This window comes from Apteryx rowi, unplaced genomic scaffold (genome assembly GCF_003343035.1).
Source record: "Apteryx rowi isolate R43461 unplaced genomic scaffold, aptRow1 scaffold_17, whole genome shotgun sequence".
NCBI classification, from domain to species: Eukaryota; Metazoa; Chordata; class Aves; order Apterygiformes; family Apterygidae; genus Apteryx; species Apteryx rowi.
In genome coordinates this window covers 1037018-1064327 of record NW_020447974.1, presented here as the reverse complement: position 1 = coordinate 1064327, position 27310 = coordinate 1037018, and the positions used below count along the sequence as shown (strand labels likewise).

General features: G+C 36.1%; 1 protein-coding gene across 5 annotated transcripts; it reads right to left on the bottom strand.

Moving 5' to 3' along the window:
- Positions 1–902: 902 nt before the first annotated feature.
- AP4E1 (adaptor related protein complex 4 subunit epsilon 1) lies at positions 903–27287 on the bottom strand. 5 transcript variants are annotated; one of them, XM_026060514.1, is made up of 21 exons: positions 27126–27287; positions 26556–26627; positions 25578–25701; positions 23369–23442; positions 21085–21206; positions 20002–20161; positions 19322–19488; positions 18617–18690; positions 15725–15847; positions 15528–15637; positions 15065–15204; positions 12723–12835; positions 12466–12584; positions 11016–11318; positions 10055–10169; positions 7466–7601; positions 6074–6329; positions 4720–5295; positions 3119–3303; positions 2118–2272; positions 903–1644 (listed from the first exon to the last, which is right to left on the bottom strand). In XM_026060514.1, the coding sequence occupies exons 1-21, from the start codon at positions 27285–27287 to the stop codon at positions 1475–1477; spliced, it is 3456 nt and encodes a 1151-aa protein (XP_025916299.1). In that variant the 3' UTR covers positions 903–1474. The 5 variants fall into 5 exon arrangements, with proteins under 5 accessions (XP_025916299.1, XP_025916300.1, XP_025916302.1 ...); XM_026060515.1 differs by having other exon boundaries at positions 903–1621; XM_026060517.1 differs by lacking the exon at positions 27126–27287 and adding an exon at positions 26886–26976.
- Positions 27288–27310: the final 23 nt, after the last annotated feature.

Here is a 27310-nt window from a genome sequence, read left to right as displayed (position 1 = left end):
ACCACTTAACTATCAGCATATAAACACTGCATTCTTACTGTGATTTCATGAACTTTTAGCAAAACATTAGCAAATTAACAGATTATTTTCCTTTAAAAAATCAGTGCTTATCAGGCGAGAATCGATAAAACTGAAATACTACAAAGAATTTCCTTGTTATTATTAAACACAGAAAGGACAGAGTTCAGCTGCAGAATCCATTTATACCATATCTATGAGAAATGTTTGTACAATCTTAAGTTTTTAAGTAAATAAACATAACCAGTTATAAATAATGGTAAATAGTATTAGAAAGATATTATTTCATATAATGTCTAAATAAATTAAAATCACTAGATTTTCAAGGCTGTGAGGTATATCTAAACACACTCAGCACGCGTGCTGGACTGATTTAGATCTCTTATGCCTTACAGCAGTTCCTAGCCACGCACCCACAATATAGCCAAATCCATACCAGTCAAAGGTTTGCACAGCCTTATAGGCAAACTACTAAGAATTAGAAAGAGAAAGAGAAGTAAAAATAAAGTTTCCTCCTTGTGAATTTTCATGGACAGAGATATTGGCCAAATTAAATATACAGGATTAAGACTGGAGAGCTCTGAGTCTGTCCACTAGCGACACCCAACTACCCAGCTCAGTCATCTCAGACTTTATGCACATGACACTTATCTTTGGACACGCACAAAGATTCAGCAACTGTTGCAGACCCCTAGGCAAAGGCAACATGACAGAATAAGAGGCAGGAATCTGTGCAGAAAGGAACTAGCTCGAAGAGCCTTGGATGCTCATCCCCCATGAGGCACTTCTGAACAATCTCCATTTCACATGCCTGTCTTCTACCAGGATCCTATTTAGATATTACCACTAAATACCCAAATGGCAATGTCAAAGATCATGGGAAATGTATTACTCACTGAAGTCTTTTAATTATTTTCAAATCACGCATTTGTTTATATATAAGGTACTTCATACAACAACCAATAGAGGTCTTGTGGCCAGCAGTGTTTAAAAAACAGCTTTAGAAACATTCTTAAAATAAAATGAGAAGATCCTGATAAATGTTCAAGTCTGACCTCATAATAGAGATACGTTTTCCTTAAAATCATATTATATAGTTTCTATGAGGAATGCCTGTTGGCATCTATAAAAGTTACATAATAAAAATAAATACTTTCAGTCATTTACAACAAAAGTAAGAAATATACATTTCACTTAAACAGGTAACAATACTTTAGCAGATGACTTGTCAGCAACTGTACAATCCTGAGCATGGTTTTCCAGGCATACTTTACATCATCATTTGTCCCTACAAGTCCACATGACATAACGCCAGTTAGACAAAAACTTTTAATACTTCTGAGAATCAGTATCTTAATTTAGCTTTGGTAATTATCGTGCAACTGTATAAATCTTCCATTTGATTTTCATACACCAGGAGATTAAGGCAGGCACTACTACTATTAGGATTCTTCCATCACCTTTTGACACTGATAGAGCAAACTGTCTGGAAGAGCAGAACAAGGCGATCTGAACCACAAAGCCAGCATCCCTGCATGAATACGACAGTGCAGCAGACAGGGCACGGATGAAAGCAGCTGGCATGCCAGTATTCCCTCATTACCTTAAAATAACAGAGGCCACAGACAAATTGAGAGAAATAATGATTAGATATAGCTACTGTATAGATGTATAGTTCACAAAAACTCTATCTTCCTCTCAAAGCCCGTTTCTTCTGTTCTCTTCTACTCTTACCTCCTACTCCTCTGACATGTCACCAAAAGTCATGCCTCCTGCATGCAATCCTAGCTTCATACCTTCCGTCATAAATCCTCACCTCCACCTTTTTGTCCCCTCCAAAACTCTTCAGAAACAGTGGTACAAATAGCCTGCTGCCTGTAAAAGTTACTGTTTGCTGTACACTTGCACCTTGATATTTCAACCTTCACAGAGACCCCTGAATAAGGCCATTAAAGCCCACGGGAAAATGTCCCTGGGTAAGGTTTAGCATGCTCCCCACTGTTTCCCTGCCTTAGACTGTAATGTACCTGCTTCCATGCGCTTATTTTCCTATGACAATTTACAGAYTGTAAGCAACCTTACAGTATACTTTCACTTACCTATAATATCAACTATATGGAGTTTTAGCTTCTGTTGCAGTGTATTCAGAGCTGCTGAAAAGGAATCTTGAGAAGACATTTTTAGATTCTGTTTCACGTCATTGGAGAGGGACAGCCACAGCCTCCCAAAGTCTTCTGTAGTCATTTCCATTGGCCTAAAAATAAGTTGACCACAGATCTTAGTCAAATAAGATACATTATTCAGAATATACTTGGTCTTCCAAAAAATCCGTATCTAAAAGCAATAGCGCAAGCAATAACCAATTGCAGATTTGTCTAAACAAGCCCCTCCTTTTGCCAGCTTATCATAAAAAAAAAGTTTCCAATCCTTGTCTTAGATAACAAAATTTTTTGAAATTTAGATCATTCGATGAAAGTAAATAAAAGACCTAAGTCAACTGCCTTGAGATGCTTGTCTGCTGAAACAGAAAATATAAATTCAATGAAAGTTAGAAATTATTGAATACAAATAAGCATGGAAAACATGGTGAATTTCACTATAAAACAGAAAAGTCTACCTAAAAGTCTTGGTTTTCTTACTGCTAAAAAAACCCCAGTGTTCAAATACATATAGAATGATATTCTTTTTCCCCTACAGAAATTGCCAGCTTTCTCACATAATATGTGTTTCTATAGTCAAACTGAAGTAAGTGATTTATTTATATTCTGTCATATATTAAAGCAATTCGCCCTTCTTACCTTTTTGTTCACTCAGTTCTATTAACCTCCTCAAAAATTTATTCTTAAGAATATTCTAAACTGCAGATACAGGCAATATCCTGACAGGATTTGTACTTCTTTCTGGAATTTGTCTCCCCTCCCTCCCCTTTTAAGTGTGAAAATAACCATTTATGATCATTAGCAGTAATCTCAATTACATTAAAATCAGCTGCTCATAGGTTAAATGTTGTATTTCATACTCAGCACCCAAGCCTTCTTGCACTTGCCTAATATTTATTTGACCACACACATTTTTAAAAATGCCAGCTTATTTTATTTACCTGATGAAGTCCAGCAATGATAAAGTTATTGAAAATTCAAGGCGAGTTTCCATCTCTGACTGGTAATTAATGGAGCCAGAAAGAACTCCCTGTGTACAGATTTTGTCCATCTGCACACATTGCTGGCAATGTTCCACACTCTGGGCTTCTATTACAGAAAACTGGTAGGCTGGACTCTCCAAAATCTATACACATTTAAAAAAAAAAGAAAAAAGATACAGAATATATTAATCTTGCCATCAAGTTATGTTAGTGGCTAAGACATAGCTATAAAATTGTACAAGTGCCTTTTATGCCAACTGATTTTTCTTGAACTATTGGGTAAGTGAACAGAGCTATCATTTCTCAGTTCTCATCAAGGGTAAATTAACCATTAAAGTACTATGAGAAGTAAAACACAGGAGAAATTGATCTCTTTTTGCCAGTCGGCTTTTTGCAAATGACTGCTCAGATAGAGAGCAAACGGATGGCCAAGAACCCGATTTCTGTAATGTACCCTCAAAAATTAACTGATACACAAGAGCAAGCAACAGTGCAACATTCTCTAAGCAACTCCAACTATATGCTAAAAGCAGAAAGTTGAAAAACTGTCCCTAGTAACAAGAATAATTCCAAGATTACTCAGCAGTCCTTGGCCTCTCCAAACAAACTGGTAACACAGATTCTATCTGTGTAGTGGTTTATGTGGAATATTAAATGAGTTACAAGGAACAGCTAGACATGGGATGTCCATTTTCTATCAGTGCCATGACAGGTTTGGTACAAGCCCAAAACCAGCAGGAAAAAAACTTCATAACCAATTAGCAATTCTAAAACAAACATTTTGCTTAATTCTCTTTGTCCAGTTATCACTCGCTGAGTGCCTTCAAGGTTTTATAATTCTGTGCCTGATTCAGTAAAATCCATGGATAATCATGCTGATATGCCATTCCTAAGTAGCTTTTAAATTATTTATGTAAAGTTTCAATCAAGACTTCATCACATGCTTTTATCAGCCATATTTATAGCCCACACGTAGCTGACATCAAAAATAAACTGACTCCTCTCCAGTACCAACTGAATGAAATGACTGATGTCTTTGAATAGAAAAATCAAAACTTGAAGCAAGCTTGCACAGTTTTATGTGAAGGAAAAAATGGCAGCATCTCTGTCTACCAGACAAGTACAAATAATAGCTGCACAAGCATAACAGCCACAGAAAGACAAAAAACTTCAAGTGATTTCTTTGGCAACTCAAGTCACACCACTTTTGAGCATAATTGGTTACATTTGCATTCAGTCCTAAAACACAAGGAAGAAGCTGAATCTGAAACCAAAAAAAAATCACACATATTTGTTCCAGGGAGGCAAGCAGTAGGACATGAAATCAAACTGAACAAAAAAGTAAGATGCTGAATTTAAATACCAAATGACCTGAAGTATACAACTGAATTTTCTTTCATTACCCCTTAGGATGTGTGTAATAGCCATACAACAGGTGATAAGGAAAAGATTAGGGAAAAAGACCTGGCTATTATACTGAAGAAAATATGGTGCAGTTAAATGCAGATAAAAGCAAGAATTCCAAGTGAATTTGAAATATGCTTGAAACAGTTTCTTACCCGAAAATGTTCTGCTTTTTCAAACACTAGGTTCACAGCATTAAGTGCAGAAGTGTTTTTATTTGAAACGAACACGGCAAGCAGCAGAGAGTCATCTGTCCACACCTTACATAAATGCAGAGCCAGGTCGTCGCTCTGACAAAGCTCCACTACTTCAGAGTGAGGGAGCCCTGCTAGTTCTCCTGGTAAGGAAGGGGCCAACAGGGTTTTATTGGCACTTTCACACTGAGCACTTGGCAAAGGATGAAAAATTTCAATATTACTATCAGCAAACAAAGAGGATGATGACAGACTACTATGTAAGAGTTTGTTATCCAGTCCAGGTTTTTTTAAGGACTGAGGTTTTTCAAATGCTAAATTATCTTCCACAGTATCTGAAGAACATGGGGAGGCCTTCCTTGACCTTGTGTGTTCATCTCCCTCATGGCCCTCCTTGTTACTAGGTAGTGTATCAAGCAAGGGACCAAGAGCCAAAGCAGCACTATTTTGGATGTCTGGTGTTTCCTCAGTATTTTGAGTTTCATTTATCTTTGATTTTCTTTTGAACTTCTGAGTAGCCATGTCTGCTTTCCCCATCTGAAAGGAGAAAGAGAGAGAAAAATAAAAAGGAAGGATTTTTTGGCTTCTAGGGACTAGCTGTGTACCTGTTAACAGAATGAAACAGAAGCAGTAAGGACAAATAATGACCAAGAATTCAGATGACAAATACAAATGTACTGTAAGCATTTTAAAGGATACAATAATAGGTTTCTGGTAAACTTCTTGCAGGGCACTGGATTAGTCTGTAACCCAAGAATGACTCTAGGTTGTCTAATTCATAAAATAAAAGATCCTATTAAAAAGCAATCACAGGTAAACATTTTCTCATTAAAACAGTGATAAATGCCAACATTTGAGCTAGCTAATATCATTAGGCCAGTATTAAAGATTACCTAATGGTGAATTCTTTAATCTTCTGCATATTACCATACATAAATAAAAAAGGGTGTTGACACCGGGTGTCATACTTTAGCCTTATTGCCAAACACGTAATTTTTGACTGCCAAAAGCTCTGCAAGTTTGGTCAAAGAACAGTTATGTCTTGGAAAAATCTGAGAACAGAATCGGAAGCACAGCACAGAAACAGAGGGAAGTTCTAGCTAGCGAACAAGATCAAGCAATATCCAACCTGTTTTAGGTTTTTAACAAATTACCAGATCACAAAAGTCATTTACAATAGTTTTTCAGTGACTCAGGTCATTTGCCTAGTTTTACCAAAATACTGATTTGATCTCCATTTGCATATAAATATCTAACTGTAAATAAGGACATACATAAATTTCAAACTGGTAAATCACAAAAAAACCACACTTACCAGACTGACACCAGCATTTGATCCTAGCCCAACAAACAATGTTGATGCTAACTGCTGCTTCTCTTTTTCTTCCTCAGAGAGGGTGGCAACTTGATCAGACTGTGACACAGGAGGATCAGCCACATGTCCTGCTAATAAACTGCCACAAGGAACAGTCAGAGGTTCATCTTCTTTCCCTATTTTGTTTTCCTTCTTTGGAAGATAGCCTTCTTTTCCCCAGAGTTTCCTTACTCCATCAAGTTTCAGACTATTTGTCCTAAAAAAAACAAAAAAAACAATGCAGGACCAAGCATATGAACACCATGTTCATAAAAGCACACAGACACTCTACTTTAAATACCATTCCCAATCTTAGTACTTCACTACAGACTGAACAGCGGAATATGAAGGAATAATCTTCCATCTGCATGAAGTTCTATGTTAATAGTGCCGTTCACCTCTTGTTAAACACCCTGCAAATACACTGGGACTAGGATATGCAATGAGYGTAGATACCTGCAGCCAGTATAGACCATGTTGGCAAACTCTATCCAGTTTTTCAGATTACATTCATAATTTACTCACCTAATTCTTTAAAAGTGAATATGAACAACATGGTATCTATCTTACTCCCATATTCTGGGAAGTTCTAGCTATATTTAAATAATTCTGTTGCGGATTCTTTAAAAAATATGTACCTTAGGTGAGAGGCTGCAAATTAGAAGAGACCTAGAAAGTATTTCTGTTTTTTTTGTAAAAAGTGGTCATGTTCACAGACATCCTGAACTCTAGTAGAAGTTAGTTCAACAGACACAGGCTAAATGCTTTAACTCCTACACCTAAAAGCCTCAGTCTCAAGGTTTTTTATGCAAACTGGCTCAATTACCTTAGAAAGCTTCCAAGTTTTCCTGTATATCCACTTACCTGAGTACAAAGCAGTTAATCTGTACAGAATTACCAATATGGAATTTGTAGTGTTCTAAAACTTAAGGAGTATCTTACATTGAGAATCTTAGCCTCACCTTTATCTAAAAAGGTTTCCATAAAAGGCACATTATTCTAAGACCAGAAAAAGCGAGCATAGCCTATAAAAAAATAAAAAATAAAGAAGCCAGAGAGAGAAACCACCTCATCCTTCGACTATCAGGCAAACCTGTTTCAACTGTACTACATGAGCTACTACACTCATTTCATACTTCACAAAGCAAGTGAAAAAAACAGTCTAACTGCATTATTTTTTTCTAGTTATTTCAGTGAAGACACCATCTTGAATGATTTCTTTTTACATGACAGAGGTAAGTTCCAAGTTCAACTGTATTCTTTTTACTTCCACAGAGTGAAGGAAAGAGACATGATACTGACAAGAACGTAAGCTTAAACGTACTTCTTCATTTCAAAGACAAATTAACTCACTCTTTATGCCCTGTCTCAGCACTATTACCAGACGTATCAGAACCAAAAGATAAACCAGTGGGGGACTGTCTGCCAGTGAAGCCAGATGAAGACATACTTGAAGCAAATGACAATCCATAAGGTTCAAAATTCAGAGCTGTAAGAAAGACAGAATCTTTTAAAATCACAATGAAACATAAAAAGTAAGAAAAAAATCTTTTTGAAAAGAGGCTGTACTGCTGCACTTCTCAGGCCTCAGGAACCTAACATCATTAAAACCAAATGTTTCTGTTCTCAAATACGCTTCTTCCAGACACACAGGGGATTTATCTGTCTACAACGGGTATTCATTTGCTATCTGCACACATATTTAATTTTAAATATGACTTTTTCTAAACACTGAGATTAAACAGAACAAGTGATTTTAGAAAATATCACTCTAAAACTTCTGCCAATACTGAATTATTATTTGTAGAGAGAAGTACTATATCAGATCTAAATAAGTGATTTTTTCCATTTGCTGATGAGCCTAAATAACATATTTTGAGTCCACAGCAATGTCCATATATTATTATTTGCTTTGCAAACATACTTCACATCTTGGGTGACACATTATTTTCAAAAAGACTTGCAAATCAGGATTTAGAAGCAAGCACCTTAGCTATGTTTCATGAATCAAAATATAGCTTGAATAACTTCTGAAAATTGTTTTGGATTATAATTTAACACACAACTGGTCACTATTACATAAGAAACAGTGCAGACTCTCCACTGCAGCACTGGAACCATCAAGGGGTACAATCCCTTCCCCTCATCTCCATCCAGCACTACATTTTCTTCTTCACAGCAAAACGAAGGAACAGGGCAGAACTGTTGGGCATCTGGGATAAGAGAGGTCTACTGGTAAATACGAAGGCTGCGCTAAGGAGCAGTGTCCTGCCCCATAAAGAAACAAGAAGGAACAGAGATCCTAGTGGCTCTGTCATAAGTGGCAACAAAGAGATCCAAACACTACTAACCCATAACAATTAGATGTCCATGAACAAAGAACTTCAAATCAATAAACTCAGTGGAAAGCATCCACAAAAAATGTATTTTTAGTATCTCCTCTCCTAGAATATTTCTGAACCAGATGCTAATCAATACTGAATTCTCAGTGAATAGTGAGAAAAAACAGCAATTCATAATGTGATTATTACAAAGGCTTCCCTAGAAAATTTCAAAAACACTGCAAACACCAAACTGTCACATGGGGATGTTCTTCAGCAGTAAATACCACTAATTCAGTTCTCGACACCTAACTATGAAGTACTACCATAAGCTCAACTGATTTGGCATATAGTAGATTGTACTCTTCATTGGTCTTTACATGAATGGCAAAAATAGCATAGAATATTCAATTGCAAGACATTTGACCTGTTAACATCTCTCCACTGAAAATCTGAATTTTCAAGCAGGTTTAATGTGGAGGCTATAGATGTGATATGCTAACTTATAACACATTCCTGTTGATTATCTCAAAGTGTTAAATTCTGCCAAGCTACAGATGCAAGCAAATGGAGAATATTATTTACTGTATGCATAGTCAAACTCTGCTTTTAAAAATAGTAACTGAGTTGTAGTTTATGAGACTTCATTTTTCTAATTCCTTAGCAGTAAGGTAATGCAGAGGAATGTTTTAAAAAAGATTTCCAACCTCAAAACGAATCATTTAAGAATGTCTAAAAGAGAAATCCTTATGTGACTGGCTACAATAAACAAAAATTTGCATGACTAARAAGTCAGAATACAGTTTTAAACATGCAGTAGAGCTAAGGTTTTTATGTTTTGGATTTTAATAAATAAAAGCACATACACTGCTGTGTTATCTACACCTACACAAGATAAAAAATACATGAGATTTCTTTCATAAAATAAGTTCACAATGATTATTACTGCAAACTGTAATTCCACAGTCAGGACATAAGTGCTGAGTACAGTAAGTTAGGAACTCTTTGCTTTAACTGCAAATGTTCTCCTCTGCAGGACAGCAAGCCTATGGTAAATTAATGGTTACATGTACCAGCTTGGCAGATGTGGAATTAATTAAGGACTAAGTGGAGCTTAGCTGAGTTTACAAGCAAGAGATTTGCAGATGAATTAAGAGGTTATGATAGAAAACACTTAACACTATTGCAAGAGTACCTCAGAATGTCACAGAACTAAAGATCACCTCGGTAAGAAAACACAGAATATGGAAAGTTGACTGGTGATACACAATCTGCTACCTTTTCAAATCTTTCTGAAGGAAACAGGAATCATTTCCCCAACCACAACACACTAAGGACCAGGATGTCCTTCCGTAGATATCCTCCACATGTGCTTTTGTTAGTTCTTATTAGCATTAAACTTACTGAACCTAAGTCAGTATTACCAGCTGCAAAATATATTAATTAGTCCTAGTATTACTACGTGAAACAAGTTAAACATTTTGCACTTAAAAATATCTTCAAAGTATTATGTTACTACATATAACATTACTTCAAGAAATTAACTGTACACTTATATTGTTTGTTCATACTCAACAGATAGTTTACCAGCTGTTTAGTGAATGCATTAAACTAAAATCACCTTTTTCCTGAGAAAGTTTTTCCTCTTGTCTCTGGTGATGAGGTTTATATGGTGCTGCACCATGGCCAAGTCCCTCAGCCACAAACCCATCCAGGAAAGATAAGGAAGCATCTACCTACAGAGAATTAAGAAAAAAAGAACACAGAATTAAGAAAAAAAGAGACAYCAATGAAAATAAAAATATTTTCTGTACATCAGCCTGATGTTACCAGCAGAACATTTTGTCTTATCAGCAAATCAGGACCTTCTATCTCACACTTCCCATGTCTATCAATAAAGCTGTTGCATTCTTTAGGCTCGTGAGAATGTTTTGTGTACGGAAATTGTTAAGCAAGCATGTTGAAACAGCATATAAATCTGCACTAGAGATTTACARACTAAATTAGTTTCACCAGTGCTTTTTACTTGTCTTGTCTTAAGCCACTGCACCCCTTCCTCCACAAAAAAATCAGAAGTGAACAGAAGTTTTCCCAAATGGTTGATCCCACCATTACAAGAAAATACCAAACTCAAAAGAAAAAAAAGAAATCAAAAAATAGTACCATCAATGCTATTTTCCCTCATTCAGTATGGACATTTCAGTGCAAAGATCAGTATTTTTGAATAGGAAGCAAAACCTTTGGGATAAAAAAGCTGTACCGTATCACTAAATAAGGACTAATTTATCTTTAAAAAGAAAGAAGCAAAAAATCAGTTTATGAAAACATAATTTTTTTAAACTGACTTCAGCTTACTAACTAAATACCATGGCTCTTTATTTTTCAGTATAGAACATTAAAATTCAACATAGATGCCTGAAAAAATATGTTTCTCAAAACCCTTTTTTAATGGGACTAAAAGACTGGCACATGCACCAGTCTTAGCTATCAAACATAATTCATTTTTTAAATGCCTTTTCCTGAAATATTCAATCCCTAGAGCCATAAAAATGTTCATGAGGAAGACATTGCAGCTATCTTACCACTATGTCKTTGCAACTAGCATCAAAAGGAAGCAAGCTTTTCATCAATACTTTGTCTTCACACAGATGCTTTAATTCAAAGGCATATTGCCTCATGCAGGTATCTAGAGAGGTGCTGAACTCCTGGATTAGTTTGTCAACTGTTTTAGAACAGGAGGTACGTGATGCTATTTTGGTGACTGCAGCCATTATCCAAGCTTTAGTTTCAGGAGTAACAAAAGTCTTCTTCAGCAACCTGTGTAGCCGTGTCAAAATAATCTCTGTATCAACATCCGTAACAAGGCTGGAGTATTCCCCCAAAACCTAGTCACAAAGAACAGACAAAATATACATTTAGTCACACACACACAGCAGTGCTTTCAGTTTTGAACTTAATGTGATAATACAGTACCACAGTAAAATCTACCCCACATTCAAAAAACATTACAGATATTGAAATAACTTTACATTCAAGTCCTTAGAAAAACTTTTTATCCACATAAAATGAAAGCAAGAGATACTGTATAAAGGGAAATACCTCGAGTGGCTTTGGACTCTTTGAATTAGCATTTTCTCACTTTAAAGCTGTCTACAGTAAGAACCTGACTCATAAGTAAGAACAGCATAGAACAGTCAGCACAGTTGTCCTCCAAACTGCTGCTGGTTTAATTGCTGGTATATGAAGGACAAAACTGCTTTCAGTAATGCAAAAAATGTAATCTCAGCTGAGCATCCAATTGCTCACGAAGGTGTTTCCAGTTTTACTACAGAAAGACAGCTCTGTCAAGCTTACACAACTGATTAAACAGTCTCCAACCTGCTTCAGCAAGACTTATCTCAGACAAACACATTCTAAATCATACTGATTTCTGTAGCATTCTGCTTTAAATGGCAAAGGCTTGAAATGACCTTTGTGTTTACTTCAGCAGACTCCAACTTCTAGTTTCTTAAAATCAAACAGCTGTCTTGAAAAGGAAGACAAATACAGTAATTACGTCCTTACAAAAAAATGACTTGTTCATAACGCAGCCTCTTGGGCGATAGCTGAAGCTTACCTAGGTGCCAGAGAATACTATCATCGCAATTGGGCAGTTACCTACAAGGCTAAACATGCATTTCACAACCACATCTGGCCTAACTGTGATAAAGACGGGAAGGCTCTCAGCACGCAGACAGATGTCACAGCTAAACCATTCTAATAGTCACCTGCCTTGAAAGGGAGCAGATCTCCTTTTTCACTAACTAGGACAACCTAAGCAGTCCTTTAGGCACCAAAAGACACTGCTAAAAAACAAACAAAAMMCCCCCCCCACACACAACTGATTTCAGTGTAGTATCTTGACTTCAAGTAAAAATAGAATATTCATAATTAAAATTTAAAGTTAAAAACAAATATTTTTCAGAAACATCCACCACCTTTCACAATTTCCTCAYATCTGTGTATGCAATTTTGACCGCGTGCCTGCCTTACCCAACTCATAACTTGAAGAAATTTCTGTGGATAGAATGCATCTTCCTCTTCTAATAATGCTAAATAAGACTGCACTGCATACAGCCGTAGCTGTTCATCTTCTTTTCCATCATCGAATCCTAAAGGGAAAATAATACATACTTTGCCTGTAAAAGATGCCACCTGCATCAGATATTTCAAAGCATGTTTTAAGAAACAAAGCCAGATGATTAAGTAACATCTGGCTAATGCTTCACAGCATTCTCTGAGTTATTCACCTTCAGCCAGCAGCCTCAGGAAGTTGTTTGGGATATCAGGATGCACAACATCTCCTCCAACTGAGAACACGGCATTCATTGTTTGGATGAACCACTCATTGTCAGGGGCATACGTGTCCAGATGTTAAGGAATGAAGTGCTAAGGGATAACTTTTTCATTCATTTTTAGTGTTTCCTAAGGAAACAAACTTTCCAAAAATAAGCTACTGGTCTTACCCTCTCCAATAATTTTGGGGCCTGACAGTCAAATTTCAGCTCAATTTAATTGAAGAGGATATATTTCTGTATCTTTTACAAAGATATTTCCTGTAAAGTTCATGAAAACTAGTGGTCAGGTAGAGAAGAAAGTCTYAAATTACTCCCCCGGTGAAGAAAAATCTGCACATGAACTTAAAAGCTATCCATTACATCCAATTTGCTGGCTTGCCAATCAATACATCTGAAATTGTTAATGAATAAAGGATAGAAAATTCTGTCCCCTGCCCAGCCAGTATCTAAGAGGACAGGGAAGGGCAGGAGGAAAAGAGACAGGAGGATTGAGTTAACGGCAGAAATAGAGGATAGAAAGACAAGTACCACAAGAGAGAATGGATATCAGGAGACAAATTCATAGGAAGGCAGACCTCATTAATTTCACCGCTTATGAAACAACTCAACTGTATTTTTACTAACACTGTTATGAAGAATGTTGTGTACCTAAGGTGCGAATGAACTACTTTTGCAAACAGCTCTAATTATTTTCCAAACTAAAGGACTGAAATGAGACAGTTCTTCCACAGCTGTAGGACTGAAGGGTTTCAAAGTGAATCTGTAAATTTTTGGCAAATATGCTGCAAAATTCCCAAGGGTACCATAGCTTTCTTGCCGTGTTTCTAATTCAACCTCAAAAATATCAAACTTAAAAACAAAACTCAACTATGCCATACTTAAAAACTACCTTTCACTGAAAAAAATGTAGCCAAAGTTGCAATATAAAGTGCTGAACAGATAAAAACCAAACAAAACAAATTTCTCTTCCGGCTCGTCTCTGCTGGCATACAGCATACAATTAAGCTCTCTCTCCCTGGTGTAATTAACAAGTAATAAGCTTTAAAATCTTGCACTTTACTAACTGTACACTAAATTCTGTCAACCAGAGCATTCATTTACATAGCTGTAATCTAAACCTCCTTAGAAAAATCTTGGAGAGCTGAGAAAGATATTTATTAGATTTCACACAGTAAGATCAGAAGTGTTCTTACAGAAATTTAGCTTTGAAAACCTGTTCTCTACTATATTTTAAGTTCATACTTGTTCCATGTTAGCTTTCTAGCATAATTTAAGATTTTGTCCTGTATCACTCAATTGATGATAGACTGGCTGTTCTTTCTAGAAATGTTTTGCTGTTGTTTTAGTGAATAACAACAAACATTTTGAAGCACTCTGTAGAACACAATACTGCATTATTTATTTATATATATATATGTTGTTGTTGTTTGTTTGTTTGTTTGTTTTGTTTTTTAATGTGAACAGCCTTTGTTAACTCTGGAAGAACCACTAGCTTCTGCCTTCTCCCCAAAATATATACATATGTACACATATATATACACACACAGACATATACATATATATACACACACATACGTGTGTGTGTATATAAATATATATATATATAAATGAAAAACTAGATGCACTACTGAATGGAAATTTTCAACAATACAGAAACATTTAAATTATTGTCTTATTTATGTGTACTGTATGAGCATACAGCTTTTCAACTCTGTGCTAAGCAGTGTACAAATGGAATGATAAGGCAGGTTCCTCTTACAAAGAGCTTATAACTCAAATACCAGAAAAGAATACATACACCCAGGTCATCAGTCTAACAACAATGTCAGCCATATACTAAATGCTTAATCATTATCTTTATCTTTTTGGCATAGTTAAATGACCCGTTCCTTACTTCTATGAAAATGTGTTATTCTTAAAATCCATAGGTTATATACACCAACAAAAAATTCTCTGCTAGGAAGATCATTCTCACTATTACGGAATAGCACTCAGTATAACATCCCTCCGCTTTCATGCAGTGGTATAAGGCTTTAAAGTTTTAATTTAAAATGGTTTTAATGACAAACTCCAAAGCCAAAATAAAATATTTGAGAGTGTCTTTCTCCAGTGAAATATAGAAATAAAACACTGTGGTGGCATTTTCTTTTACATATTTTTTGCATTTGAAATAGAGTAAGAAGCACAGCTGTAACATTTCCTGTTACAGAAGATCATGAAACATGCTTTGAAAGATATGAACGCTACATTTGGCTGAGCTCTGACTCCAAGTCTTCAGGAAAATAAAAGGATATTTCTCAGCTAGTTCTGCTATTTTGCCAGCTAAGCTGATGATAGTATATTCTTCCTTGCTTTGTTTTAAGTAGTCAAGCATCTTCTGAACTATGACAATCACATTCTGTCCATTTGTAATTCTATAGAGAAGCTCTAAAGTCTGAAAGAGAAAGCAACAAAATACTGAATTGGCTCTGATGAGTCAACACAGGAACGGAACAAACAGAAACGCTTTGATGCCAAATTCGGCAACTGTCTTTATTAGGCAAGTCTTAAATGTAATACAATGCCTATCTACAGTTTGTCATGTTAATATTGTTCATAACTGCTGTCTCAAAGTAACTGAGACATAATATGCCTTTAACACCATTCATTAAAAAACAAAAACAAAAAAACAAAAAAAAACCCACCACACACACACACACACACACACTGCCAATCTTAAAAACTAACTCTATTTGTGGTGTTTAAAAATTGACTGACCTCTCTTTTAATAATGGGATCAGGATGGTCCAGACACTCAATTATTGTCATCTGGTGTTGAAGTGCCAGGTTAGGATCCTGCTGGATAACATAGGTCAGAGCCTTTAAACCTAGAAAATAAGCAATTGGAAATGATATAAGACTACATATCAGCATGATCGGATTTAAAACTTCTTAATGAAACCAGATATCCTTACCTAAATATTTCAGATTAATTTTGGATGACAAAACAAATTTTCCAATGCACTTGGCAGCCTTTTCAAGTAGTTCAGACTTGGGGTGAATTGTATATATTGTTTGGACACATTCAAACAAGATGGCTAGGGCAAAAACAAATAATTAATGTGTATTAGATATTTCTATAATGCAAACATTTTTAAACAAACAAACAAGCATACATCTTAGTAACAAAACTATGAGGCCAAATACGGTCTATTTAGTATATTAAAGCAGTCTACTACCTTACTCTAATATATACTTCTGAAGTTGTGAGACCCGCATTTCAATTTTTAAATATATATTTCGTTAGTACACAAAAACATTTGCTTTTTGCAAAGAATATTCTCACTGCACATAACCAATTTAACAAAATTGCAACTGTCTGCAAGACAGTAACAGCATAATACTGGGGGGTCCTGAGCAGGTGGAAATATACAGCCACCGTTCTAGTACAGTTTTAATTACACAGTCTAAAAGCAGAGATATTCCTTCTCACTCATGAACAAAAACTCAAAAGAAATTATGATTACTTTGTTTTAGGATGTTGAAAACGTAGCACAGAAATACTGTCAGAAACATGCAGTGAAGCAAAGAGTGCTAGGTAGGCAATTCGGCACCGGGAATCAAAAGGAGAACAAGATAAAATATAAATTGGCACGGGGAACAGTTCTGTTGTACGTTGACTTAAAAGTTCTTACACAAAAGCAAGCACACCTCTGTTAACCTAAAACACATCTTCGAAGCCCACAAAGGGATTAAATCCTTACAGAGTCAAAAGTGAAAACAAAGCTCTTACGACATTTTAGTGTACAAAAATGTTTTAATAATCTCAATGATTACATGTTTCCACCATCCCGCATTCTGATCAGCTTCCCAGAATATATAGCTCATTCACTGCAACAAGGGATTATTTTGCTGTCCTAACGCTACTGAATCTAACTGCAGAGTACCTACTCACATGAAAACAGGATGAAAGACTATCACCTTTTAGTATACAGTATATATTTTTAAATCTTTGCTATGCTGCATACAACTTTCTGTCTTTAAAGTTCTTCCAACCTTGAAGTCTCCTACAGTTGCTCAAGAGACTGAACTTTGACTCTTTAGAAAGCCAATGAGCAACTAAAAAGGATTTGAGACAAAATTTTCAAWAACTCATGATTTTTTAGCTACTACAATCAGCCAAAATCATTTCAAGAACAGAAACACTATTCTTCCTCAAAAAAACACTGCATAGCTGTTGGAGAAAAAGCTAGAAAAGAAAACTGAACTACACACACACACACACACACAAAGAAATTAATCCTTTATGGTAGCAATTCAGGCAAACATTTAAACAAAGTTACTCTCCCCCATTTAATTGGTATTTAGAACCATGATTTACTTTTCAGTTGTTTTTTTTTTTAATTCAATCTCTAACCAATTGCCATAGAGCCAGGTAGGCAACAACTCACTTCTTTCTAAGCATTACAAAACCACATCTGAGAAAGATTTGCACAGTAACTCCTCAATTGCCTGCAACAAGCCAAAAACATCCAATAAACAATGGCTTTGTATTAGAAAAAGTAACCACTCAGAATTACAATTTTCTCTGGTCTGGGATCATTGACTCTCTAACTTTTTATAAACAGTTTATCATATTTGAACAATACCACATACCCACATGTCTTTGTATACATCATAACGGACTCTCTGCTTTGGCCTCTAAGTGCTTAACACACAGATTTACAAGTTAAGTCTCTTAGCAATCAAAAGTGCAATTTTTTGCACTTCAGCAAAACACTTCCCAATATCCTGTATGTTCTTGCCTAAAAACATAGAAGCAACAAATTGAATACACTTAACATCTGATGGATGCTTCTTCATGTATTATTTACTAAAAGAGAATGTTTTTCCCCCCATTACAGTGGCAGGCAAGTTTACACAATGCTTCAGAAAATACGTATCAAGCAGGCATCTCAATTTTCTCTCTATTCCATTAGTGCGGGTACCTTGGCAACATTTATAGGACTTTGCTGTAAATCCATAAAACACTGAATTTTTACAGTGAATCAGCTCTCCTAATTACAGGGTTCTAGAACATCAGATCTGGGTGTTTGAGGAGACATTAACAGGTGGGCAGGGGAAGGCAAAGAAAAATCCAAAGAAATTACTCAGGTTTTTATTAGAAAAACTTTATAGTACTGTTATTCCTCTTGATTTTGTTCTAGCAACAAATACAGCTTTCCCTGCAGAAAAGGTAATGAAATGAACATAGCCATCTACCACGTTCTAGAAATTTTAAACTGAGATGTGTGCCAAAAATCTCTTTTCACAGACACTGCATCTTTGAACTCTGGAAATGTAATTTTTATTAACTGTGGCTTCTAGGAAAATACATAGCTGTAAAGAGCTGATGTTGTCACTCTTGCACAATTTTATTGCCTTTCTCGAGGCAATGAAAAGATCAATGGCTGAAGAGCTAAGCCTTTCTAATAAACAGGGCTGTAGCACTAGAATTTTTCTACTATCATTTATTTCAACTTAAGCAATGTTTAATAAGAGCTTTCAAGAAGAAGCCAACTTTCTGTATTCAAGGGCAAGGACAATGCAAACAAGATAGAGGCTTTTCAGTCAGGATGATCCAACACAAACTTCCACTAAACAAAGATGGTTTTCCTTCACTGATAAAACAAAACTGCACTATACAGACACGTATCATTTGTTTCACAATCCACTAGTCAATCATAGACACCTAAGAATACAACTGTTATACACAGAGAACATAACTAGATTTTTCAGAAGTACTGAGTATGTGTTTTAGCATGACCAACTACTCACATTTTCGTTCTTTACAAATATTGGTAATTACATAAAATACTCTCACCCACCATATGTAATATTATGATTTATCTCCGCTCTTCTTAAAGATTCATCCAGAACATCATACATCAATTCACTTGTCCTGTTTAAAATGAATGTTTCAAAAATTCTCATTTGCAGCACTTATATATATATATGCATATGGTTCTACTTTTCCAAAAAGCTCAGATACCAATACTGATATCTGTAAAACAAATTATTCATATTCACAGATTCACTTTAAAATAGAAAAGCTCTATAACCTGTCTTTAAATGACATCTAACAAGATGTTTTCAGCTTTCAAATGAAACATTTACCACATCACAAGAATAAAAATAATTCCCTCACTACTCGAATAAAAAAATAAAACATCAGCAAGAAAAAAATCACAAATACGTCCTAACAAAAATACACTTTAGCTATATTTATTTTGTTTTTCACTCAGTTGCATGCTAAGCTAGTAATAGAAGTCCTGATCAAAAAATACATTCCATGTGTATTCCATAACAATCAATCGCTTTGCTGAGACAGAAGCCCAGAAATTAACTTCTCTATTAAAAAAATGGATCTGCTGACAGTATTGTTTATAAAGACCAAATGTGTAAGAAGGTCAACAATGAAATCCTCCTATTTTATAAAAGAGCAGAAAAGCTGTCCAATGAAGTTCTGGTCACTGGTCACTGTGTATTCTTTGTACCTTAAAAACATTAACTACAGAGAAAAATCTGGTTACCTTGGATCGTCTTTTCCTAACAGCCCCAATATTCTTAAAAGCTGAATTTGTAACCATGGTGCTGGCACGCTGTGATAATTGAAGTCAATAGGGAGCTTTCCTCCCACTACCTGTTTTAGGATGGTTACAAAACTCCCTGTTAAGTCCTTGTATCCAGATGAGTTTTCCTACATAATGGAAGAGAAATACAATTCAAACGTTTTAATACAGTGCCTCAAAAGTACAAAGTAAAGCCACAAATTGAATACGATCAAAATAGCTACAGTGACCGTTTCATATCTTAAATCAAATTTCGGCTCTCATCCCAAAACCTGTAAGCTCTTCACTTTAAGCCAATGCTATTTACTCGCACTTTTGCAAGGAGAGTAAATGTCACTTGAAGGTAATGGTAATGAATTTACATGCAAATTTCAGCATACCCTTTAACATACTACARAAATTAAATTTTGGTTTTCAGTAAGGATACCAATGAACATTTGGATTGGGCAATATGTGGACCTCTGTCAGAAGCTAAAAAAGAGCTAGAGAACCAACAAACATAGCACAGATTTCCCTGATCACATAAATCAGCTTTTCTAAAGATTATGAATCTACAAAACTTTTGGTAAAGGTCCCTATATATCTAAGATAAAAATAGAAATAGCTCTGAAGTTCAATTTTGTTTCTAATTCTTTGCCTACCTTAACCATTTGAAGATAAATATGCAAAGAAGCAGCCATGACTCCAACATCCCTGTCACACAGGGCTTTCCGGAACTTGTCATGAATGTGCTGGACTTGGTTGGGAGCAATGAGATAGAATTTGTACAAAGCCTGAACAGCTTTTCTTCGGATTATTTCCCTGAAGAGAAATGAGATTTACACAAAACAAAAATCAAGCTGCTCGTGTATTTTAAGTACTTGACTTAGCAAAACAAATTGCACTTCTCATTTCTACAGCAAAGAAAAATCATGATCAGTCCTCAGAACATCATGATTTGGAGAGAGATTGAGTATTCATGTTTTACAGATAAAGATGCGAGACCAAATGACTTTTCTTCAAAGTCATTAAGTTGCTCCTTAAAGACCAACTAAGCAAAGAAGCAACTAAGCAAACTTAAGAGTTCAGAAGTACCTGAAGACAGATAAACAATTCACAAGAATGGGCACCAGACAAACTATGAAATTGGCTGCTACAAATCTGCTGCTCCAAAAAAACCAGACCAAACCAAAACAAAAAACTTTAAAAACTGCCTAGGAGTTGGTTACTGAGTCAGTTCATTCTGCAGTTTCTTTTAAGTTTCTCATCAACAGAATGCTTATAAGGTATTATATTCTATGTATGGGATGTTATAAATTAACAAATCAAAAAATTCAAGGCTGTGGATATCTGCAAAGACACTTCCATCAATAAAGTTTTTACACAGCTTTATAAAAAACTGTCAGTGATGTAGCACCCTTCAGGGATCCCAGTCTGTTTATCCATTTACTCCACAAACAATTCTTCATCTACGTATTTGTTAAAAGGACTCCAGCAGATAAATTACATAACATTTATCTACCAAAACAGGTTATGAAAAAAATGAATGCCTACACCCTACTCAGTCAAGAGTGCTAATAAATGAGAGAGACAAGAATGCAAGAAGAAAATTGGCAGAGAAGCAGTTTCTGAAGATAAGGGCTAAAGACCAACTCTGAGAAAAAACATTAGTTAGTAAAACCATGCGAAAGATCAAGTCATTCAACCTTACAACACCACTTGAAATTCTGTAAATGAATACATACTTAGAATGCTGCAGCTTGTCTTCTATTAGGGGAAGAACAGCTGGAATCATCTCCCGTGGAAAGATCTGGCTGACAATGGTTAACGCCATGCACACCTCTACTAGATTAGTGCTCTGTAAGTCCTATTACAATCATTGAAATAAGACAGTCATTTTTCATTTAAACTTTTAAATTCTCTATCAGACACACCCCAAATATCTGGCAAGCAAGCTGGACTTAGCACACCTGGGCAGTTCATGTGCAAGCATCCTGCTGCCTGCCATTCTGTTGCCTGGAGGCTCCTCAGATATGAGCAGGCAATAAAGAGCCATGCCAGTTGTTAAGAGCTTGGTTCATACTGCCCATCTGAAAGTTTGAGCTGCCCTGCTTAAAATTTTTATTTCTAATAAACAAAGACATCTCAACTTCTAAAAAATCAACTGAAATTAACCATTAAAGAATGTAGCTAATGCTATTGGTTTCTGGAAAATTCACAGCATAAAGATATACCTTTTCTTTATGATAATAATAAAACAGCTGTTCCATTCTTACAGTCAGATATATACCTTTCTTTCATCACAACTTTAACAGAGACAAAAACAATTCTTTCAGAACAATGACATAACTATACATATTGGCATGCAGTGAAGCTAAACCCAATTAGAAATACTTGACAGAAGTGTTAGAGTAAATTATTCCCACCACAAATACATTTCTAGATTTAAAATCTGGTGGCTGAGTTTCTAAGAAAAGTTAAAATACTTCAAGCAAGTGAATGACACGAGGAAGCAACCAAAACATCATCACATCTGCAACTGAGAATATAATGCAGGAAGAAAGGCAACTAGGGTGGCAAGGAAATTTAAGGGTTTTTCAAACAGGAAAATAATGGGCAATAAGCATTGATAACAACTGTTTTTTCTCCCTGTTACTATGTCATTGACCAAAAGGTTAGACAGAAGTCAACCAAAGAGAAAATATTTTTTTTAAAGCCAAAAGGTTTTGAAACGTAAACTAAGACTCTTATACACAAGTAAGGAACAAGCAGTTCCTCACCGTTCTGTTACGGAATTACGTTCATGTTTCTAATGCACATAAGGTCAACACACAAAGCTACAACCTACATGTGTTTATTGAAGTACTTTGATGGCTATAAAACTATGCTGAGTCCCCAGTTGAATCAGTGGGACTTGAGTCACTTCCCACTGAAGTCAAGAGTATTCTCTCTAGTGCCTTTGATCATGCCCCAGAATTAAAAACCATAAAATGGTTTTTAATACAAGATATACAAGAATACAAGAGAACATGATCAGTAATATTGCCAATTACACATCTGCATGCTAAAATAAGACATTAAATGTTCCCTAAAAGAGAATGCAAATTTAATGTGAAGTTCTACAAAAGCAAGGATAAAAATTCACAATCTGTTCCAAATACAAWTGAAAAGAGTAGATACAGCTCATTGTAACCTTAAAGAAAAAAACATGGATAGATTCATGAAAATAATTCTAGTGCTTGTATTTTCAAAACAAATTAAACATGTAAAATTTCCAGCACACATCATTATTTACTCTACCCATCTGTCCCAGCTAGGTTTTAGTGCTCATTTTGGTTTAGTACTTTGTTGACTCTCATTTATCTACACCCTTATCAGCTTCAAGTCAGATTGTTAAAGATTACAAAACAATTTTCAATCAAAGCAGCAAAATGAGCATCATTTTCAGTCTGTAATTTACATAAGAATTCAGCCTACTGTAGTATAAAAGTAATTGTTATGCTAGAAGGAGTTAGAAACTACAACTGTTTCATGTAAAAGGCAGTAATATGGAAGATGATACCTATGAAATATTATTGGTAATGGATTTTCAGTGTCACTCCAAAGCATATTTCCATTTTCTCTCTATCAAAATCATCATCAAAAGAACTCAGAAAAGCTAACAGATACTTGCTGTCAGCTAAAAGCAAAATTTTATATTGCAACGTGCATGCAAGGCTCCTCCTGGAGTTTGGAATGTATACCCAAAAGTATAATTTGRTAATTTTATAATGGAAATTTGTTGGTATATTTCCTTTGCAAAATTGTAGAAATGTTGCTTATATTTTAATTGTAGAAATACTGTCAAAATTAAACCAAAAAAAAACAGGCAAAGCCATTTTTCAAACATCATTGCTAACTCCAGAAACTGTGACTTTAAGAAAACAAGATTTTACTAATGAGTACACAGCTTAGACATTAAAGGACACAGAACAGGGGAAAGAATCGGTCCAAGTTTAGTTTACCTCAAGACCTCCAAAAACACTGTACCTTCACAACTGTGTTCACAAGCAGAAGTAGCAGTTCATGATTTTCATGGAGAAATAAGGAAACYGCCAAGTAACCTAAAAAAGAAAGAAAATTCCATGACTACTTTCAAGTAATAAAAAACTTCAGGATAGAAAACTTAGACTATAATACAAAAAGAACTAATTCAAACCATTAAAAAAAAAAAGTTAGATGACAGTAGCTCTTGTGTTTTAAGTATCAAGTTATTAACTAAAGCTTTCTTTTTTTTTCCAGGCAAACCAGTTATATTTCAGTTGCAGTAAAGCTCAACAAATGACACCTAGAAATCCACAAGCTGTGAGAAATAAAAGACACTATAATGATGTTAAAGAGCAGCCGAGAACAACACGAGAAATCACTTTCTGGAAAACGAATGTCTTCTCAGCAAGACAAAAACACATTTCTTCTAGACCAGACAAGCAATGCATTTCCTTATATTTGTTTATCTTTTTTTGAAAAATAAAGTTAAGTTTCAATTATACTGCTGTATTCCAAGTTGAGTACTAAAATTATATTCACCATCCTATGTCCWATACTACTTGGTTATTTATTATCTCTAACTATTTGGAATAAAGAGGAAACAATTCTAGAATCCCAGAAAAGAAACTTGCCAGAAATCTTTTTCTTAGGAAAAACGATTCCTCTTCTTTTAAACTAATCCAGTTAAAGGGTGCAAGTACCACCACTCATCAGAAATACAGTATAACAATACTTGTATTACAGAGATGCATTCTAGTCAGGAAGGGCATGGCTCATTTCAGACTTAAGGATCAGAATGAACAACTTAGATACAAGTAACCATATTGTCCAGATTATTAAATTGGCCTATCTGCTCACGGAACTACACATTTTATAAGCTTAGCACAACTGCAAAACTGCAGTTCACTCTCATTTGGTATATCTCACCCAGAACAAACAAAGTTGTCCTTATGTATCACATATAACTGAAGAACAAAAAAACCATAAACACTCAAACATCCTTGTTATCAGATCAAACCATTTAAGGGCTCTCTGGGTCCAGAAGACCTGAAGCACCTGCACTAAAAGGAAAAGAAAAAAAAGAAAAAAAAGTAGTTTCACCAAGATCTACTCAATAAGGCCCTTAGGATGGAAAGGTCTCAAACTGATTAATAACAAGACATATTGCTTCTTGACATTTACAGAGGCCATGTACAAGTTTTCTGCAAAACAGCTTACCACCTGCCCTCCTAGGTTTGGGGCAGACAGAATTTCTTATTCCCTACCAGAACATCTGCAGACTGGCTTTTAATACTCAGAGAAAAAATGCATCTTTAAACCATAATTTGTAACACATTTTCTCAGAAATTCCAATATTTGAGTGAATGATCCACATGATTTTCAAACAAAGGATATCAAACAAGCATATCCCGCAAGACACTGCCTTCCATCTGTGTATACATATATAGTATTGTTTGGAATTAAACCATTTTCTCTGCAAACAAGAAGAAATGTCTTCACTAGGCAGTTGAATCAGCAACTGCAAGGAACTTCTTCAGACAAGACTGTCTGACAGCTGCTTCAAACAAAATCTACTGGAAAAAGTTTTATAGCCACACTGGGCAGGCAAGGAAATTACTATGGCAAGAAATTTCAGAGAAATTTGAAATAGCCTGTCAGATTCCCACAGGAACTTCTGCACCTCTGCTCTAAAGATCTCCCCATTTGCTTCATTTCTTACAACTGCTTCTAAACTAAAGAATCCTATAATCACCAAAACAGACAAGAAGATGTTTCAAGGCGACTTTGCTAACTGCAATAAGCTCTTTATAAAAATTCTAGACAACTATCCAAAGTTAAATGCTGGAAAAACAATACTACGCTTAGGGAAATAGTCTGTCTTACAGTAACATTTTTGTCTAACCTTGTATTACACTACTTCAAAAGGAAACCAGATCCTGAAAGAAACTGATTTTCAGCTTGATATGTTTCTAATGAAATTTCTCATAAATTACTGATGTTTATTGGTACTGTAATTCAAAATGATGAAAGAACAACTAATGATTTAAAATAAATAAAATCCTCCAAGAGGAGTTAGGGACTATGAAACAGGACCATGAGAAGTAGAAGAACATTTTCAATTAGTCCTATTTTTATATGAATTATAAATTATGGAGAATCTTCTAAGAATATTCTTTAAGAATACTATTAAGCTGCAGCTCCATGCACATACCAACTCTTTTTTCCAAAAGATTTCCCTGTTGTGCTAGCTTGATTGCATGGATGTATCCAAACGAAGACTCATATCCTAGCATTTCACAATAGATGAGTCTCACCATACACTCTTTCATCAGTCTCTGAAATACAAGAAATAAAATATTGAGGATTTTAGAACAGCCATGTTTCATGTTGTTCTTCACTGCTCTAATGAGGTAGACAACATTGATAAACATACGTACATATGCATACATTTTCTAAAATCAGAGTAGTCCTAGTTTTTCTTTATTTATGGTGAACCAGCACTGATTTTTGACCACAATAGCAGAACYGTCCATACACTATCCTTAAATGTTTTCTAATTATGATTACTATGTGACCAACATCAAATTAATTATGACCAGCATAAAAAAATACTACTGAATTATCTTAAGGGTTAGATGATCACAGTGTTAATACAAATTATTTTATACCAATCACTGCGTTGACCTAGGATGGGTTATCACTATGTATGAGAGGGCAAGCTTTGTTTTTCTTTCAAAACTTCTCACTCATGTGACTGGGTTCTGTATTAATTAACCCAAACCAGAGATATGCATCAACTCATACAACTCRGGCATGAGCAACAGTACAGATGACCAAACACAGCTTCTTATACAGAACAAATTAATGACAGGAACAATGCCGGATTGCAAAGAGGAACGTGACTGGATTGAAGCACCTAGCTTTTTCGTCTACATTATTTCAGAGGCTACAGAAYGTCTAGACTCTGGACACCCTATTACTATGGTTTATTCATATGAACTAGAACCAGTGTCCTCACTATTTTAACCATGCTGCAAAACCATGGATGTGGGTGTCTTTTAATGCYGCTGATTAAATATCTATAGTGTAGAAAACCTTTACACTCCATCTGGCAAAAAGATGGAAGAACACTGTTCTCCTCACATTTGGTCTGCTGCTCCTGCAGCCTGTAACCAGTAACAGAACTTACAAGTGTTGTGGTGGGGGCAGAAACTGTGGCTTTCAAACTGGTTAGTTCCTGCTGGATTAGTTTTTCTTCTTCCTATAAAAGATTAAATTTTTAAAAAAGTACTTAATTTTTGGAGGCAAAATATGAAATAAAAGTCAAAGAAAACATATTCATTCAGCAACCTTCCACAACGCTCTCAAAATTTTACAGCTCCTTGTTCTTTGTAGTAATACTTTGCTGCTTGCTTCAAGTACAGAAGGCAATTCTTCGTAACTGTGTTTTCACGAATCATGCCCTCTGCAGCATATCACTATGCGGCAACAGAACGCTATTTACGGCGATAAGATTTACCACGAGATTCCGGAGCCCCCAAAGGGGCCGTTCGGCGGCACGGGCCGGCTCGCGGCGCGCTGCGCAGGCCCCCGCGCAGGCAGCGGGCAGCTCGCCGGCCGCAAAAGGGCGCCGAGGAAAACCCGGCTCCGAGCCGGGGCCCCGCCGGGCGGCGCTCCCCTCCCCCGGCCCCGGCCCCCGCCTCGCCCGCGCGGAGGCCGCGGAGGCAGGCCCGGCCCCGGGCCCCGCCGCAGCCCCTACATGCTTGGAGGTGAGCGCCGTGATGCTGCGGATCAGGCTCCCGAGCCGCGAGGTGGCCGAGACCCTGCCGGGGCCGGCGGCGCCGCCCGGCCCGGCGCCCGGGTCGTGCTGCCCCAGCAGGCCGGGCAGCGCGCTCAGCGTCCGCTCCACCACGTCGCTCATGGCCGCGGCCGCCCCCCGCCGCC